Source organism: Hemiscyllium ocellatum, chromosome 16 (assembly GCF_020745735.1).
Source record: "Hemiscyllium ocellatum isolate sHemOce1 chromosome 16, sHemOce1.pat.X.cur, whole genome shotgun sequence".
Taxonomy (NCBI): Eukaryota; Metazoa; Chordata; class Chondrichthyes; order Orectolobiformes; family Hemiscylliidae; genus Hemiscyllium; species Hemiscyllium ocellatum.
In genome coordinates, this window is record NC_083416.1 from 72,640,512 (window position 1) to 72,657,447 (window position 16,936).

At 42.8% G+C, this 16,936-nt stretch overlaps 1 protein-coding gene across 1 annotated transcript; it reads right to left on the reverse strand.

The window, feature by feature from the left end:
• Nucleotides 1-242: 242 nt before the first annotated feature.
• LOC132823272 (15-hydroxyprostaglandin dehydrogenase [NAD(+)]-like) lies at nucleotides 243-16,936 on the reverse strand. The gene is made up of 7 exons (XM_060836920.1): nucleotides 16,723-16,936; nucleotides 12,905-13,028; nucleotides 10,848-10,954; nucleotides 10,029-10,125; nucleotides 3,595-3,671; nucleotides 872-1,020; nucleotides 243-470 (listed from the first exon to the last, which is right to left on the reverse strand). Exons 1-7 carry the CDS (start codon nucleotides 16,813-16,815, stop codon nucleotides 326-328), a joined length of 792 nt encoding a protein of 263 aa, XP_060692903.1. The 5' UTR covers nucleotides 16,816-16,936; the 3' UTR covers nucleotides 243-325.

Sequence of the window (16,936 nt, forward strand, 5' to 3'; positions counted from 1 at the left end):
GCTGGGGCAGGTTAAACCATTAGTTTACAAGAAGTATGCTCTTCCATTGTACAGTGTGATGCTTCAAATGATCTGAGGTAAGATGGAGTATGATATCTTTGTACCTTCAGGTCTCGTGCTATGATGCAACAATTATATCATCAGCATGCTTCTTAAATGCAGACTTACCAATGAGAACATAACACAACCTTAACCAATTCTGATTTATAACCAACAATTTAACCAAAAAGGAGCAACACTAATTAAAATGTTAATCATTTAATATTTGACCAGGTTTAAATTTTCCATTGTTCTCAGTGACCTGTTGCTTAAATCCATTAGGTCCCTAAGTAGATTTTGGATTTTCTGGAAGAACTATTGCAGGTAAGTCTTCATACTCAAGCTTGCCGTTTTCTGATGCCTTCAGCAACGACCCATTCCTGGTCTGATCCACGACGAGCTGCAAGAATCCCTCTGCAATTTGTGAGGTCCTGGAAAAATCAGACGGTAATCCTGAACATTTATCTAATTAGTTTAAAATTAGAACTCAAATTTTCCCAGTGGGTTAAGGTACCACACCACTGGCCTTCTACCCAATCTGGGAGGATCTAACTAGCAGGGTCGATAAAGGAGAAAACAGCCTACATCACTGATTTCCTGTAAACATTCCAGGGTAGTTTGCATAAATGTTCTCACATCTTTCAGCAGAGTCAAATCAAACATGCAAGTTCTCAGGTTAATGCCGAAGATTCAGAAATCAATCGGTGTCACTTCATGGACGCTACACCAGTTTCTTAGTAGATCGTCACTCAGCAAATACTCCATGTAGACGTTTGAACACGTTTACATCCTATCGATTCCCACCCCACTTCCTGATTTGATTCATACTCACGTCTGAATTCCAAATCTGGCAACCATCCTCTTAAACCACTCCTTCTGCTCCGGAACCTTCACTGCTTTCAGATCTGTCAGAAGTGGAGTGTCGACAAAACCAGGACACAGCACTTGTAATCGAACCCCATGCTTCTCGAGGCAGGTCAGCTAAAAGCAGAAATTTTGTAATGTCTCATACTCTGAGTTTTATAGAACTTTACACCTTCCTGACAGGAATCTCTCAGATGCTAGTTTACATGGAGTTTCGTGATGAGGGCCCATCCTGACCGCGGCAGACTGGGGGAATCAGGAATCCGGTCCAAGTTCCTGGAAAGTGTTTGTGCTTTGTGTGAGGCTCACCTGACAGGCAGCACAATCCAAACGCATGTAACAATTAGGGTCATCAAGACATTCAAAGTGATTAGACCAGTCTCTCAACCCCCATACCCTGGGTTCATCTTTAGTTGAGTTGTTAAATGTTTGGAGCAAGCCGACGCCCACATAGCCCCATAGCCTTTTCACCATTAATCAGTTTGAGGTGTGTCGCCTCCCCATGTATGACGATCTAAACAGCCAGTGTTGATAAAGGAGAAGCAGCCAATGTGGTACATTTGGATTTCACTGAAAATTTAAGATGGGATCATGGGTAATATATTAAAAGGCTTTAACAATTGGTAGATGAACAGGAAGTAAATGTTTCACTTTAAGTTGATTGGTTGTGATAATAAGGCCACAATGATCAGTGATGGGGACTCAGCTATTTGTAATCTGTGTTAATGAATTTGGCAAAGAGACAGAATATTATATCTACATTTGGTAACCATTCAAAGTTGGACAAAAATGCCAGCTGTGAGGAGGTCACAAAGTGATTGTAACAATACTTAAGCAGGTTAAATAATAATCTGTACCAAGGTGATAGATGAATTATAAATTTGTAAGTTTGCAGTTGTTCACTTTGTTCGTATTATAGACATGCAGAGTATTTTAAAAGACATGAAATTTCAGAAGGTTGTTGTTCCGAGGGATTGGTACATATTCATATAAGGAAAACAATATTAGCACACAGAGGTCCAGCAATCAGTTAGGAAGGCAAAAGGCATGTTGACCTTGATTGTAGGGATTCTGGATCAGTGAGCTTAGAATATAGGATTGAGGCAATCCTATTACAATTGAACAGAGAATTGATGAAACCATCGGAAATGCTGACCAGAAATATAATGACCAAGCCCTTCCCCACAACCTAAGGAAATTTAAACGTGAGGAAGCCATTTGATTAGGCAGGAGGGTTGCGGGACAGGGACCTGCTACTTTCACAAGTCCCATCAACCAAACTACCAGTGAGAAAGATGATCAGTAGCTTTTCCTCTTGGAGGCCAATTGATACTCTTAAGTAATAATTTAATGATGTCATACACCATCACTAGTAAATGGAAGCTTGATGAAGCTGCACAGCAAATCCTGGGGTTGTTAACAACCGATTGGCAGGGCAAAGGGACAGGGGCCAGAGAGCAAGCTGGAGGTGACACATTGTTCACGTGAACAATGTGTTTGAAAGACCCTGCATCATGAAATGAGGTGCGGTGTGCTGAAAGCCACTGCATATGCTCTTTCTTCCAACATCCTGCCAACCCCCACTCGGCAAGTAGTATCTCATCTACACTTGCTTCTACCTAGGGATCCATCCTGCTTTACAGCTAAATGTAGGATTGACAAGGGCCACCATTCCCTTAATTGATTGGAAGGCTTGACGCTGTTCAGAGGAGTGCCTAATTGTCAGGAAATTGTGTTGTGTCTGCAGGAGACAAGCAATGCCAGGCTCCTAACAGTTCTCCCAGTGATAGCTGACGCCCCTATGTGAAGTTCTCCTATCTGTAAAAGAAGTAAGGTGGACTAATTCAACTTTGCAAAATTATAATGGGCTTGTCAGAATAGAAAATTTGACTGTTTCTCTTGGCTTGGGAATACAGCACACAGGAGTTAATCGTTTTGGACTGAGATGAGTAGTGAGGAAGTTCACTCAAAGGGTAGTGAACCTTTGAAGTTCTCTATCCCAGGAGATTACAATTCAGTTGTTGAATACATTTCAGGCTGAGATAGATTTTTGGTCCCTCACAATCAAGGGATATGAGGATAAGGCCAGGAAGTGATATTGAATCCCAAAACCAGTCATGATTGTACTGGTTTAAGCACATAAATGGTGGACTAAAGCTACTATTTCATAAGCAAGAGCAGTCTGCCAATCAAACTGTTGGTACTTTTCCTGTACCACCTGTCACCACCTGGGAGCAACAGCTGGAATTACAAAGAAGAAAGGAACCATGGAATTTAAAACAAGCTAAGTCCTTGGACAACAAAGGCCATTCTTGTAGATCCCAATATGGTGCAGTAAGGTTGAAGTGGACATTGGTTTGCCAATGGTCTTTGTACCCTCCATGTCCATGTATGGCATTTACTCACCCTGGGTAGCCATGTGAGATGTGGATGCTCAGTTAATGACTATGTTCAAGGTCAATGTTGACAGATTTTTGGGCACTAAGGGAATCAGGGGTTATGGAATTAGGATGAGAAAATTACTTCAAGGTACTAACTAACTGAGCTCTCATCTTAATGAGGAGCAGAGCAAGCCTGAATGACCATGTGGCCTGTTACTTGCTCTACAGCTTGTTCTGAAATTCCTACACAGGATTAGTGCATTATTTATAAAGAAAACATTTACTTTTTGCAATATAACATAGCACTCACAGACAGTGACGTAGTGAATCCTACTACTCCATACTTTGAGGCTGCATAAACTGGGTCAAGGTAGAAAGGAAACAAACCTGTTCACCACAAAACAAGAAAGAGTTAGCACCAAACATACCATCAACAGAAACTTGCGAATATGCAGAAATGCATAGAATGATTCTGTCATAGAATCATACATCACGGAAACAGACCCTTTGGTCCAACCAGTTCATGCCAACTATAATCCCAAACTAAACTATTCTCACATGCCTGCATTTGGCCCATATCCCTCCAACATTTCCTGTTCATATACTTCTTCAAACGTCTCTTAAACATTGTAGCTATACCCACAGCCACCACATCCTCTTAAAATTCATTCCACATACAAACCACTGCAAAAAAAGTTCCCTCATGTCTTTTTTTAAATCCTTCTCCTCTCAACTGAAAAATATGCCCCCTAGCCCTGAAATACCCTATCCTAGGGAAAAGTCCAATCACCTTAGCTATACCCCCCATTATTTTATAAACTTCTGTAAGATCACCCTTCAACCATCTATGCTCCAGAGAAAAAAAGTTCCACCTTCTTATAACTCAAATCCCCCATCCTGTGGCATTCTTGTAGATCTCTTCTGAACCCACTCCAGCTTAATGACATCCTTTCTATAATAGGGCAATCAGAACTGGACACTACTCCAGAAAAGGCATGGAGACAGGTCAATCAGTCCATCCAGTTCATGTCAACATTTATCCTTTACATGAATGGCCAGTCCTTGATCACAGTTACCAGCATTGTTTCCAAATTTCTTCCACCCTTTTCTCCATCTTTTCAATCTAAACGTCAATTTTGAAACTTCCTGCCTCAACAAATAAACCTGAAAGAGAATTCCACATCAACAGATCTCAATGAGAAAAAGTTGTTCCTGCTGAAGTTTTACAGCCTTATGAAATAGTATCTGCTCTCACTTCCTGATGAGGAGTTCCATCTCTGACTACTGGACCTATTGCCCAAACTTTTCATTACTTCCTCCAAGCTTCTAAATAATTATTTGTACTTCCTTTTTTGAAACCATTTGCAAATTTCAACACATTTCCTCTGAACTTATATTTCTCTCAGTCTTGCTCACACTCAACAGAAGCAGGCCCTCAACCTTTCAAATGTCCAAACCCTCTTTCAGACACTGAAAAATTACTCATAGTTCCATAAGGGCGGCACGGTGGTTAGCACAGCTGCCTCACAGCACCAGAGACCCGGGTTCAATTCCCGCCTCAGGTAACTGACTGTGTGGAGTTTGCACATTCTTCCCCGGGTTTCCTCTGCGTGGGTTTCCTCCCAGAGTCCAAAAATGTGCAGGTTCGGTGAATTGGCCGTGCTAAATTGCCTGAAGTGTTAGGGGAATGGGTCTGGGTGGGTCGCGCTTCGGCAGGTCGGTGTGAACGTGTTGGGCCGCAGGGCCTGTTTCCACACTGTAAGCAATCTAATCTAAACTGTCATCTTTTTCAGAACTTCAATAAGAGTAGAAGGAGACTTAACAGCATCTCGTCATGACTGATCTGAAACTTCCCCACCACTTTCACTCCCACTCCCTATATCCTTTGAATCCCTGATGGTTAAAGTCTGTCTAGCCTAGCCTTACATATATTCAATGACAGTGCAACCACAATCCTCTCATGGAAGAGAATTCCAAAGATTCAGGACTTAAATATTGAGTTCAATAATTTAAAAACTGAACACCTCCTTCCATTTCTTTTATCCACCCCAAATTCTGTCATCACATGAACTGCTTTCATAACCGCCAACCCACTTTCACTCAGTCATAGACCGAATTATCACTGATCTAGCTTCTTCCCTGGCTTACTATCAACCATCACTTTGTCTGCCTACTTTTAGAGTCATAGAGATGTACAGCATGGAAACAGAACCTTCGGTCTAACCCGTCCATGCCTACGAGATATCCTAACCCAATCTAGTCCCACCTGCAAGCACCCGGCCCATGTCCCTCCAAATCCTTCCTATTCATATATCCATGCAAATGCCTTTTAAATGTTACAATTGTACCAGCTTCCACCACTTCCTCTAGCAGCTCATTCCATACATGTACAACCCTGTGTGTGAAAAAATTGCTCTGAAGATCTCTTTTAAAACTTTCCCCTCTCACCCTAAACCTATGTCCTCCAGTTCTGGACTTTGCCTATTTATCCGATCCATGCCCCTCATAATTTTGTAGAGCTCTATAAGGTCACCCCTCAGCCTCTGACACTCGAGGGAAAACAGCCCCCAGCCTATTCAGCCTCTCCCTGTAGTTCAAATCCTCCAACCCTGGCAACATCCTTGTAAATCTTTTCTGAACCCTTTCAAGTTTCACAACATCTTTCCGATAGGAAGACGACCAGAATTGCACGCAATATTCCAACAGTGACCTAACCAATGTCCTGTACAGCTGCAACATGACCTCCCAACTCCTGTACTCAATTTGTTTCTTCTCTCTCTGCTTGGGCTCCCTCTCCACCTTTCTGCTCATTCCTCAGCCCCTCTGCCTCCTCCCACCGCCTCACTGACCCCTGTCATCAACATGATTACCACTTTTTCTTAGATGCTCTTAGTTCTGAAGAAGGGTCAAAACATTCATCTGTTTTCTCTCCACAGATGCTGCTGGACCTGTTGAGTTTCTCCAACAGCTTTTTAAATTTTTTTATTCCAGACTTTTATTGTGCAATGAGGATGAATTAATTAACAGACTTCTTGTGCAGGATCCATCTTGCGAAAGAGTGACCATAATGATAGAATTCCTCATTAAGATGGAGAGTGAAGCAGTCAAATCCAAAACTAGTGTCCTAAATCTAAATGAAGGGAATTACAAGGGTATGAATCAGCAAGGAGGGACTGAGCAATATTACTGCCTTTCTACTGATATGAAACACTTCTCAAGTGAAGCCCGATTTGTATCTGTCTTTTTAATATAATATAGAAATTGAACTTTTAACTCCTCAGGCACCTTTTCCAGTCACTTACCTTAATTCAAATGCTTCCTTGAAAATTATGTTTGAATTCACTGTTCAAAACTACTTTCTGACCTTTGTTAAAAGGAACAAGTCACCTTCACAGAAGTGTGTGAAAATCAATTTTATCTCCACGTTAAAAAGAATAGATGAAGGGTGTTCCAAAAGCCACAAGTTTTGTTCATATGGTATAAACCTTTATCTTAATGGGAAAAGAGTGGGGAGAGAGACAAATTGTCCTGTTCTTCAAAAGAGCCAGTGTAAGCTGCTCTTCTATGATAGAAATGTACACCAATTTTGTTGTAACATTATATCACCTCAATGTATACATTCTGCCAATGTAAATTTCATGGAACTCCATTCAAATCTAACTTGAGCACTCTCACAATGCAGGTCATTAACAGGCAGAGCAGAGGAAGAGTGTCCACAGTATTGCATCCCCACAGGAGTTGCTATTTAAAACTGCTTAGTTTAAAATTTAAACAAGGGCTGTTGTGGTACAACGGTAGCATCCCCACCCCGAACTGATAGGCCCAAGTTCAAGTTCAACCTGTTTTAGAGTTGTGTGAAAACCTCTTTGAACAGGTTGATAAGGAAAACATCTAAAACAGAAACAAAAGTTAAGCGGTAAACTCAGTCATGATTAACTTCTCCTTTGCAATGCTTCTACCAAGCAAAGACCACTTCAGAACCAATCAGCACATTCCTCATGTCCAGTATGAATGTAGTTTGGCTTTTCTTGAGAATTGTTTTGACGAGTGTAAGACATCTTCAAACTCTCCCTGCAGCTGGCCACTGTCCCTGCCTGTTTCAAGAGGGCCAAGATCATCCCTGTGCCTAAGAAGGCTCATACAGCATGTTTCAATGACTACTGCCCAGTGGCCCTAACCTCGGTGGTCATGAAGTGATTTGGAAGACAGGTCATGGCATTAATCAACTCCAGCCTCCTCACTGCTCTTGACCCATTCCAATTTGCCTATCGGATTAACAGATCCATGTCAGATGCCATATCACTTGCCCTTCACTCCTCCCTAGAACATCTTGACACCAAGAACAGCTACGTAAGAACCCTAGGCATTGACTATAGTTCAGCCTTCAACACTATTATCCCCACGATACTGATTACTAGACATAGTGATCTCGGACTAAGCCCCACTCTCTGCAACTGTATCCTCAGTTTCCTGACCCACAGGCCACAATCGTTGAAGATTGGGGACAATATTTCATCCTCACTAACACTCAACACTGGAACCCTCCAGAGGTGCATATTCAGCCCCCTACTGTATTTATTGCATACCCATAACTGCATTGCCAAATACCAGACTAATGCCATTTACAAGTTCGCTGATGACACCACCGTAGTCGGTCAAATCTCAGATGGCAATGAAACAGACAGGAGGTGGAAGACCTGGAAGAATGGTGCAGTAAGAACAACCTAGCTCTCAGTGATGGCAAAACCAAGGAACTCATTATTGACTTTCGACGGGACATTACTCATGCCCCCCTACACATTAACAGCACAGACATGGATGCGTAAAGAGTGTCAAGCTCCTGGGAATGGTCATCCACAACAAACTTTCTTGGACTCTTCATGTGGACACACTGGTTACAAAGGCCCAACAAGTTCTCTTCTTCCTCAGACAGCTGAGAAAATTTGGCATAATGGCGAATACCCTTGTCAACTTTCATAGGTGCGCCATCGAGAGCATTCTGTCTGAATATATCACTACCTGGTTTGGTAACTGCACCATTCAAGATTGGAGACGGTTACAGAGAGTGGTAAACTCGGCTCAGACAATCACAAAAGCCAACTTCTCATCTATAGAATCCATCTACCAAACCCGTTGTCAAGGAAAGGCCGCCAGCATTCTCAAAGATCCATCCCACCCTGGCAATGCTTTTCTACAACCTCTACCATCGAGGAGAAGGTACAGAAACCTGGACACACCTACCAGTCAGTTTCAAAACAGCTTCTACCCTGCTGTTGTTAGAATACTGAATGGACTCACAAACTCTTAGCATTCACCTGTACCTGTGTTTTTGTTTTTGCCACTGTTTACCTATTATTTACTTATCTACGCTATTTAACTATGAGATCTGCCTGTATTGCTTGCAAGACAAAGTGTATCACTCAGTACGCATGACAATAAATTCAATTCAATTCAATCCAGTTCAATACAAAATGGGTTGTTTTTCAGCTATACTCTGTATTTATGTGCTACAAAAGGACTATTTGCATAAATACTTGTCATGACACTGGAGATAGACCCCTCATCTTCTTTGAAACAGTAGCAATGGGAACCTTTCCGGAAGGGGCAGGCATAGTCTTATTTTAATGTCTCAGTGAATGATAGCACAGCAGCATTCCCTTAGCACTAAGCTGAAATGTCAGTGTAAATTGTTGTGACAAAGAGTTTGGGTCTTACCTTTAGGAAAGAGAAGACTGAGGAATAAATGAGGGGTTTATAATAGACATCAAAATATAAAAGAGATTTCAAAAGAATGTTTTGACTTGTGTTACAATCCAAAACTAGAGGTCAACTATGCTGGATCAGACTGAAGGTAACAGGAACTAATAGGTGGCTTTACAATGGGCTGTTATGTGAATGTAATTATGCTTAGAAATTCAGGTCTGCTAAGAGCTAAGATTGCAGGAAATTAGTAACTACTGCCTCCACCAAATAAAGATGAGACACTCATTATTCCAAATGAGTTATACACTTTGCACAGAGACCTGTGTAAAAAGTAGTCCAGAAAATTCTTGATTTCCAGCAGGATTTCAGAGAATAACTGTAGGACATACCCTATGTCAGGAAGCAAGGTGAAGATATTGAGAAGTGTTCCAGTCTAGCCAGCTGCCAAGTCTCCCAGGTAATAACATTTGGGATTAGTTACAGAAGCCAGGTACTGAAAGACAATGAATGTGATATCTCTAGTAGTTAAAAGTGTCTGTTATTCAAATACAAACTCTGCTGTATCTTAGTCTATGCATATACTATTGTCGCTCCAAGATGGCCAAAATCTGTAGAGAGCCTCTGAGGTGTCACATGCTGGAAAATAAGACTAGTAGATTCAGGATTTTTTTTGCAGTAGAGACTCAACGTGCCAAAGAGCCACTCTTGTTCCATGTGGTTCTTATTAAACAGTCATTAACAAATTCAGTGAGGAACTCAGGAAAATCCAGAGATGATTAGAATGTAATCACCTTGTGATTGCCACAGAATGGGTTGAGGCGAATGACACTTGAAGGGATGTTACAGAAGTTGAATGAGATTGTGAGTTGAATCAGATGACCGGCAGCTTGTGTGGAGATAAATATCTTTTCCTTTGCTGTATATTACATGTAAAATGAGCTTCCCCTGAAAACATAATTTGTCCCTTATGGATGTTTTCCAGAATCCTCAGGCAACACTTAGAATATTCATTGATAAACTATTGTTACTTTGCTGACTTACCTGCCATGGAAGCGATATTAACAATCACTCCTCCTTTCCCTCCAGTCTCTTTACTCATATGCTGTATTCCCAGATAGGTTCCTTTAATTACACTGACCTGCAGTACAAGCATCATAGAGATCATCAGGCAGCAGGCCCATTCAGATAATATTAACATACTGACATATACAGACAATAGTAAGTGTAAAGAGATACATGTAGATAACAAGCTGTATTCAAGTTCACCCAGCAACAGTACATTCAAGCATTAGCAGAACACAAACATTCAAGGTGGTAGTAAAATACTGGAAAGATTAGATTCCCTACAGTGTGGAAACAGGTCCTTTGGCCCAACAAGTCCACACCGACCCTCTGAAGAACAATCCACCTGCCTCTGACTAATGCACCTAACAATTATGGACAACTTAGCATGGTCAATTCACCTGACCTGCACATCTTTGGACTGTGGGAGGAAACCCATGCAGACATGGGGAGAATGTGCAAACTCCACACAGACAGTTGCCCATGGCTAGAATTGAACCTGGGACCCTGGGGCAGCAGTGCTAACCATTGAGCATCCATGCTAACTTGTGGAATGGGCAGTCTGATAAACAGGATGGACAAACTAGAGGTCAGCAAACTGGTTAGTAGCATGAGCCAATTGATCTATTGCAATTAGAAGAGTTAAGGGTATTATTAAAACCATTCTTTGCTAAGTCTTACATTGGTTAACAGAATGAAACCTTAAAAACATTCATCTCCAAACTCAACCACGTCCCAGTTAATTAATGAGCTCACATGAAGCCCAATTAACATAATCAATAGACTATTGGCACATACCAGATTTACACTGAGACACTTCTCCCAGTTTTTCCCATCAGAGATCCCTGCATTGTTACATACTATGTCCAATCTCTTAAACTTGTCAAGAGTTTTGCCAAAACAATCTGGAAAAAACAATGAATGGAGTTGATTAGCAAAGTTTCCAAAGTCTCCAACCAAACATACCAACACGAAATACTTGCCACAGAATGACTCATTCAATTACTGAGTCAGAGTCATACAGCGAAGAAGTAGGCCCTTCAGCCCACCAGGTCAATACTGATCAACAAATATCAACTATGTTAATCCTATTTCCCTGCACTTGGTTCATAACCTACTTTGCCCTGGCATTTCAAGTGCTTATTCAGGTGTTTCTTAAATGTTGCAAGACTACCTGCAAGGCTACCAGATGGCCTATTCCTGCTCCTAGTTATATAATCATAGAAATGTACAGCATGGAAACAGAACCTTCAGTCCAACTTGTCAATGCCGACCAGACATCCCAACCCAATCTAGTCCCACCTGCCAGCATCCGGACCATATCTCTTCCTATTTATAGACCCATCCAGATGCCTTTTAAATGTTGCAATTGTACTAGCCTCCACCACTTCCTCTGGCAGCTCATTCCATACACATACCACCCTCTGTGTGAAAAAGTTGCCCCTTAGGTCTCTTTTAAATCTTTCCCCTCTCACCCTAAACCTATGCCCTCTAATTCTGAACTCCCCCACTCCAGGGAAAATAGTCCCAGCCTATTCAACCTCTCCCTATAGCTCAAATCCTCCAACCCAGGCAACATCCTTGTAAATCTTTTCTTCTTATGTAGTCCTTATGTTCTGTCTCCATCAGCCTCAGTTAGGGCATTTCATATTTCCACCATCCTCTGAGTGGAAGACGTGTTCCACAGATCTTCTCTAAACCACTCATCACTTTAAACTTGTGCACTCTGGTCTTCGATGTATCTGCATGTGGAAGATATTTTCACGATCACCCCTGTCTCTGCCTCCCATAGTTTTTATACCTTAATCAGATTACTCCTCTGCTTCCTACACTGCAGGGAAAATAACCCCATCCTATCTAATCTCCCCTTTATAACTGAGATTTTCCAGTTGTCAGATGTTTCATTATCGTGGATGATCTATACATGCAAACAATCGAGTGAATTTTCCTGATCATTGCCCTGGGAAATATGGTTGGCCAAGACCTAAATGGAACCTTTTCACCAAACTCTCTTGATATTGAACCAGAATATTTGGAGACTGTCACAGGAAACCCTTCTATTGGCGGTGTATGAAATGGGAGGAATGCTCCCAGTATGCTTCCTGTTTCCCACAATCAACAACCATCAAAATCCTGAAATAAAAGCAACCTGTAGATTTGCAAAAAGCACCTTCCCTCCTCCATATATACATCTGGAAGATGGTAATGGTGTGCAACATTAAACCATTTGAGAACATCCCTGCTTCCTCGCAAGAGGCAACAGGCCTTAGTCTTATGGCCAGAAATGGAGAGACTATGAGAACTATCAGCAAGAGAACTGGGACCATAAGCTAGAACATGTACCTACTCCTGGGACACTAAACCAGGAGCATCTAAACCAAGACCTACAGAAGGAGCATGTACCAAGACCACAAGAGTCTAAACAAGGAACACTTGGGCTGAGATCCTTCACCAGGAACACTGAGACACTGAGACCCTGAGACCCAAGAACACAGAAAAGCTGACCCGTGTCAATTGGTGCCTAAGCACAGACTGAGAATTGAATTCTGGAATCCATGCTGTCAATGAAATATACCATTTCTGGCTGGATATTTACCCCATGCTCTGAAGGAACAGTTTTTAAGTGTAAACGTATCCTCATTCTCTTCTCTCAGTAAATGGAAGGTGTTGTACTGATTATATTTAATCGTATTGCAGTGTATAAACTTACTAATGCCAACAATGGAACTCCCATTCACACTCACTCCAGCTGATTATTACTCCCACTGGTTGCAGCAAAGTGTCTGTTTAGAAACCAGTCAGTCAGATTGAGCAAGTCTGTGGCATGTCGTTAAAATTAGTGTTTGAACTGGTACCTTTCAGCTGATTCTCAGATGTTACATCACATGGAAGGAACAAAATATTCTCCGTTCCGTAGGTCTGGCCAAAGGCAGCTTTGGTAGCCTCCCCTGTAGGTACATTGATATCCAGCAGACTCACCTTAAGGAGGCAAAAAATGGTTCAGTCCCAAAGGATCCTAAAGCAAACGTACAGGTTGGTCAATGTAGGTTAAAAACAATGACTGCAGATGCTGGTAACGAGATTCTAGATTAAAGTGGTGCTGAGAAAGCACAGCAGTTCAGGCAGCATCCGAGGAGCAGGAAAATCGACATTCCGGGCAAAAGTCCCGTGTCTGAGGGGAGCTTGGGTCAGTCAATGGCCCATTTCAATCTCTAATTCCAATTCTGACCAGACAAATGAAACCTGCAAGGTGAAAGCGAGGACTGCAGATGCTGGAAACCAGAGTTTAGGTTAGAGTGGTGCTGGAAAAACTCCAAGGAGCATGAAACCTACACCCCAAACTTCTTCTGATTTTTCTCAGTGAACTTCTGATCCTTCAGCATTGATTTGGTGCAGTGTTCCCTGGAGGATATATGCAGAGACTCCCCCTTTCTAGGATATGAGCTGCTGGATTAAAACGAATAAAAAAAAGAGTTCTGATGACCCAAAGCCTCTTTCAAAACCAACTGTGGATGAAGAAGGTGGTGTAGTTGTAACATCATTGTGTAAGTAACTCAAAGGCACAGCTAAATGCTTAAGGGATGTGTGTTCCAATCACACCAAGGCAGCTGGTGGTGTTTTCAAGCTGAGAGGTGAACTGTGGAGGTGTAAATGATTCTGAGGGGCAGAGGCAAACAAAGGATAGATCATTGTATGCCACAAAGAAGAATTGCTAATGTAGTTGTGGTTCTGTTCGCTGAGCTGGAAGTTTTTGCTGCAAATGTTTCGTTCCCTGGCTAGGGAACATCATCAGTGCTATTGGAGCCTCCTGTGAAGCGCTGCTTTGATGTTTCTTCTGGTATTTATAGTGGTTTGTTCTTGCCGCTTCCGGGTGTCAGTTTCAGCTGTAGTGGTTTGTATGTGGGTTCCAGGTCTATGTGTCTGTTAATGGAGTTTGTGGATGAATGCCATGCCTCTAGGAATTCCCTGGCTGTTCTCTGTCTGGCTTGTCCTATGATGGTAGTGTTTTCCCAGTCAAATTCATGTTCCTGGTTGTCTGAGTGTATGACTACTAGGGATAGCTGGTCGTGTCGTTTTGTGGCTAGCTGATGTTCATGGATGCGGATTGTTAGCTGTCTTCCTGTTTGTGCTATATAGTGTTTTGTGCAGTCCTTGCATGGTATTTTGTAAACTACGTTAGTTTGGCTCGTGCTGGCTATTGGGTCCTTTGTTCTAGTGAGTTGTCTGAGTGTGGAAGTTGGCTTGTGTGCTGTCAACAGCACACAAGCCAACTTCCACACTCAGACAACAACTCACTAGAACAAAGGACCCAATAGCCAGCACGAGCCAAACTAACGTAGTTTACAAAATACCATGCAAGGACTGCACAAAACACTATATAGCACAAACAGGAAGACAGCTAACAATCCGCATCCATGAACATCAGCTAGCCACAAAACGACACGACCAGCTATCCCTAGTAGTCATACACTCAGACAACCAGGAACATGAATTTGACTGGGAAAACACTACCATCATAGGACAAGCCAGACAGAGAACAGCCAGGGAATTCCTAGAGGCATGGCATTCATCCACAAACTCCATTAACAGACACATAGACCTGGACCCCATATACAAACCACTACAGCTGAAACTGACACCCGGAAACGGCAAGAACATCCATCAACAGACAATCGACCTGGACCCCACATACAAACTACTACAGCTGAAACTGACACCCAGAAGCAGCAAGAACAAACCACTATAAATACCGGAAGAAACATCAAAGCAGCGCTTCACAGGAGGCTCCAATAGCACTGATGATGTTCCCTAACCAGGGAACGAAACGTTTGCAGCAAAAACTTCCAGCTCGGCGAACAGAACCACAACAACGGACACCCGAGCTACAAATCTTCAACCAGACTTTAATTGCTAATGTAGACCATAAGTGAAGTGAAAATGGGTTAGCTGTGCCAATATGATGACAGGACCTGGGATGTGGGGGTGGGTAAAGACATGGACGACGATGTTCAAACCCTAAAGTTATTGAACTCAGTTTTGAGTTTGGAAGTCTGCAGGCTCCCCAAGGGGAAAGATTACATGCTATTCTTCCAGTTAGCACTGAACTTTACTGGAACACTGCAGCAAGCCAAAGATGTTGGGAGGGAACCGGTGCTGTATTAAAGTGGCAGGAGGGCAGGAGTGGCATACAGTGAATGGTAAGGCCCTGGGGAGTGTTACCAAACAAAGGGACTGAGAGGTGCAGGCACATAGTTCTTTGAAAGTCAATTAGCGGTTAGATAGGGTGATGAAGAAAGCATGTGGCACGCTTGCCTTCAGTGGTCAGAACATTGAGTATAGGATTGGGATGTCATGGTGCAGCTGTACAGGACATGGTGCAGCTGTTCTGGATTCCCTGCTATAGGAAAATCTTGTTAAACTTCAAAGGGTGCAGAAGTGGATGGCACGGTGGCATAGTGGTTAGCACTGCTGCCTCACAGCGCCTGAGACCCGGGTTCAATTCCCGACTCAGGCGACTGACTGTGTGGAGTTTGCGTGGGTTTCCTCCGGGTGCTCCGGTTTCCTCCCACAGTCCAAAGATGTGTGGGTCAGGTGAATTGGCCATGCTAAAATTGCCTGTAGTGTTAGAGTAAAAAATGAGGTCTGCAGATGCTGGAGATCACAGCTGCAAATGTGTTGCTGGTCAAAGCACAGCAGGTTAGGCAGCATCTCAGGAATAGAGAATTCAACGTTTCGAGCATAAGCCCTTAAATGTAGGGGTGTGGGTGGGTTGCGCTTCGGTGGGTCGGTGTGGACTTGTTGGGCCGAAGGGCCTGTTTCCACACTGTAAGTAATCAAATCTTAAGGATGTGGCCAGGGCTGGAAGGTTAGAGTTATAGGGACAGATTGAATAGGTTGGGGCTTTTTTTTCTTGGAGGTTGAGGGCTGACCTTTTAGAGGTTTGTAAAATCAGGGTGGGGCAATCCAAAACTAGAGGGCATAGGTTTAAGGTGAGAGGGGAAATATTTAAAAGGGACAGAGGTATAACTTTTTCATGCAGAGGGTGGTGCATGTATGCAATGAGCTGCCAGAGGAAGTGGTGGAGGCGGATACAATTACAATATTTAAAAGACGTCCAGATGAATGTGAAAGGTTTAGAAGAATATGGGCCAAGTGCTGGCAAAAGGGACAAGGTCAGATTGAGAGGTCTGATATACCTCGACTAGCATTCTGTTTGAGTGCTGCGTGTCTCTGTAACCGGAAGCTCACGGTCATTTTTGTTGACAGAATGTAGGTATTCTGCAAGGCGGTTACCCAATCTGCGCTCATCTCCCCAGTGTAAAGGAGACCACATTGTGATCTGTGAATACAGTAGACTAGATAAAAAGAGCACTTAAAGCTGCTCCTGGAACTTGTGCCTGGCGCGTCAGAAAGTGAGGAAGGGGGAGGTACACCTTCTGCCATTGCATACTTGCCCGCAGGTAATTCCTGTAAACTGCTGGAATATGGCTTTCCCTGCACTTCAGTTTCAATTTAAAACTGATTATTTCAACCTAGCTTTTGCGCACCGCTCGCTCCAGATCAGTCATCAGGTTAACACAAACTGCTGCATTTCTGAGCACGCTGCCTGGGCAATCGTCGCCTTTCTTTGCACGGGGAAACTGACAGGAACCGATTCCAGCAGAATTGTTACCTTAGCGCCGTTCTTCAGGAGGATTTCAGCAATTGCTTTCCCAATGCCTTGGGCAGCACCAGTCACCAGCGCAACTTTCCCCTGGAGCTCCATCGTAGCACTGACGGTGGATTTAAGCCTTTTGCTCCCAGACTTCAATGAAGAGTTTGCGGTTAATTTGTCATCAGTAAATATTTATATGAGCAGCTCATATCCAACCATACACAGAGAGAGA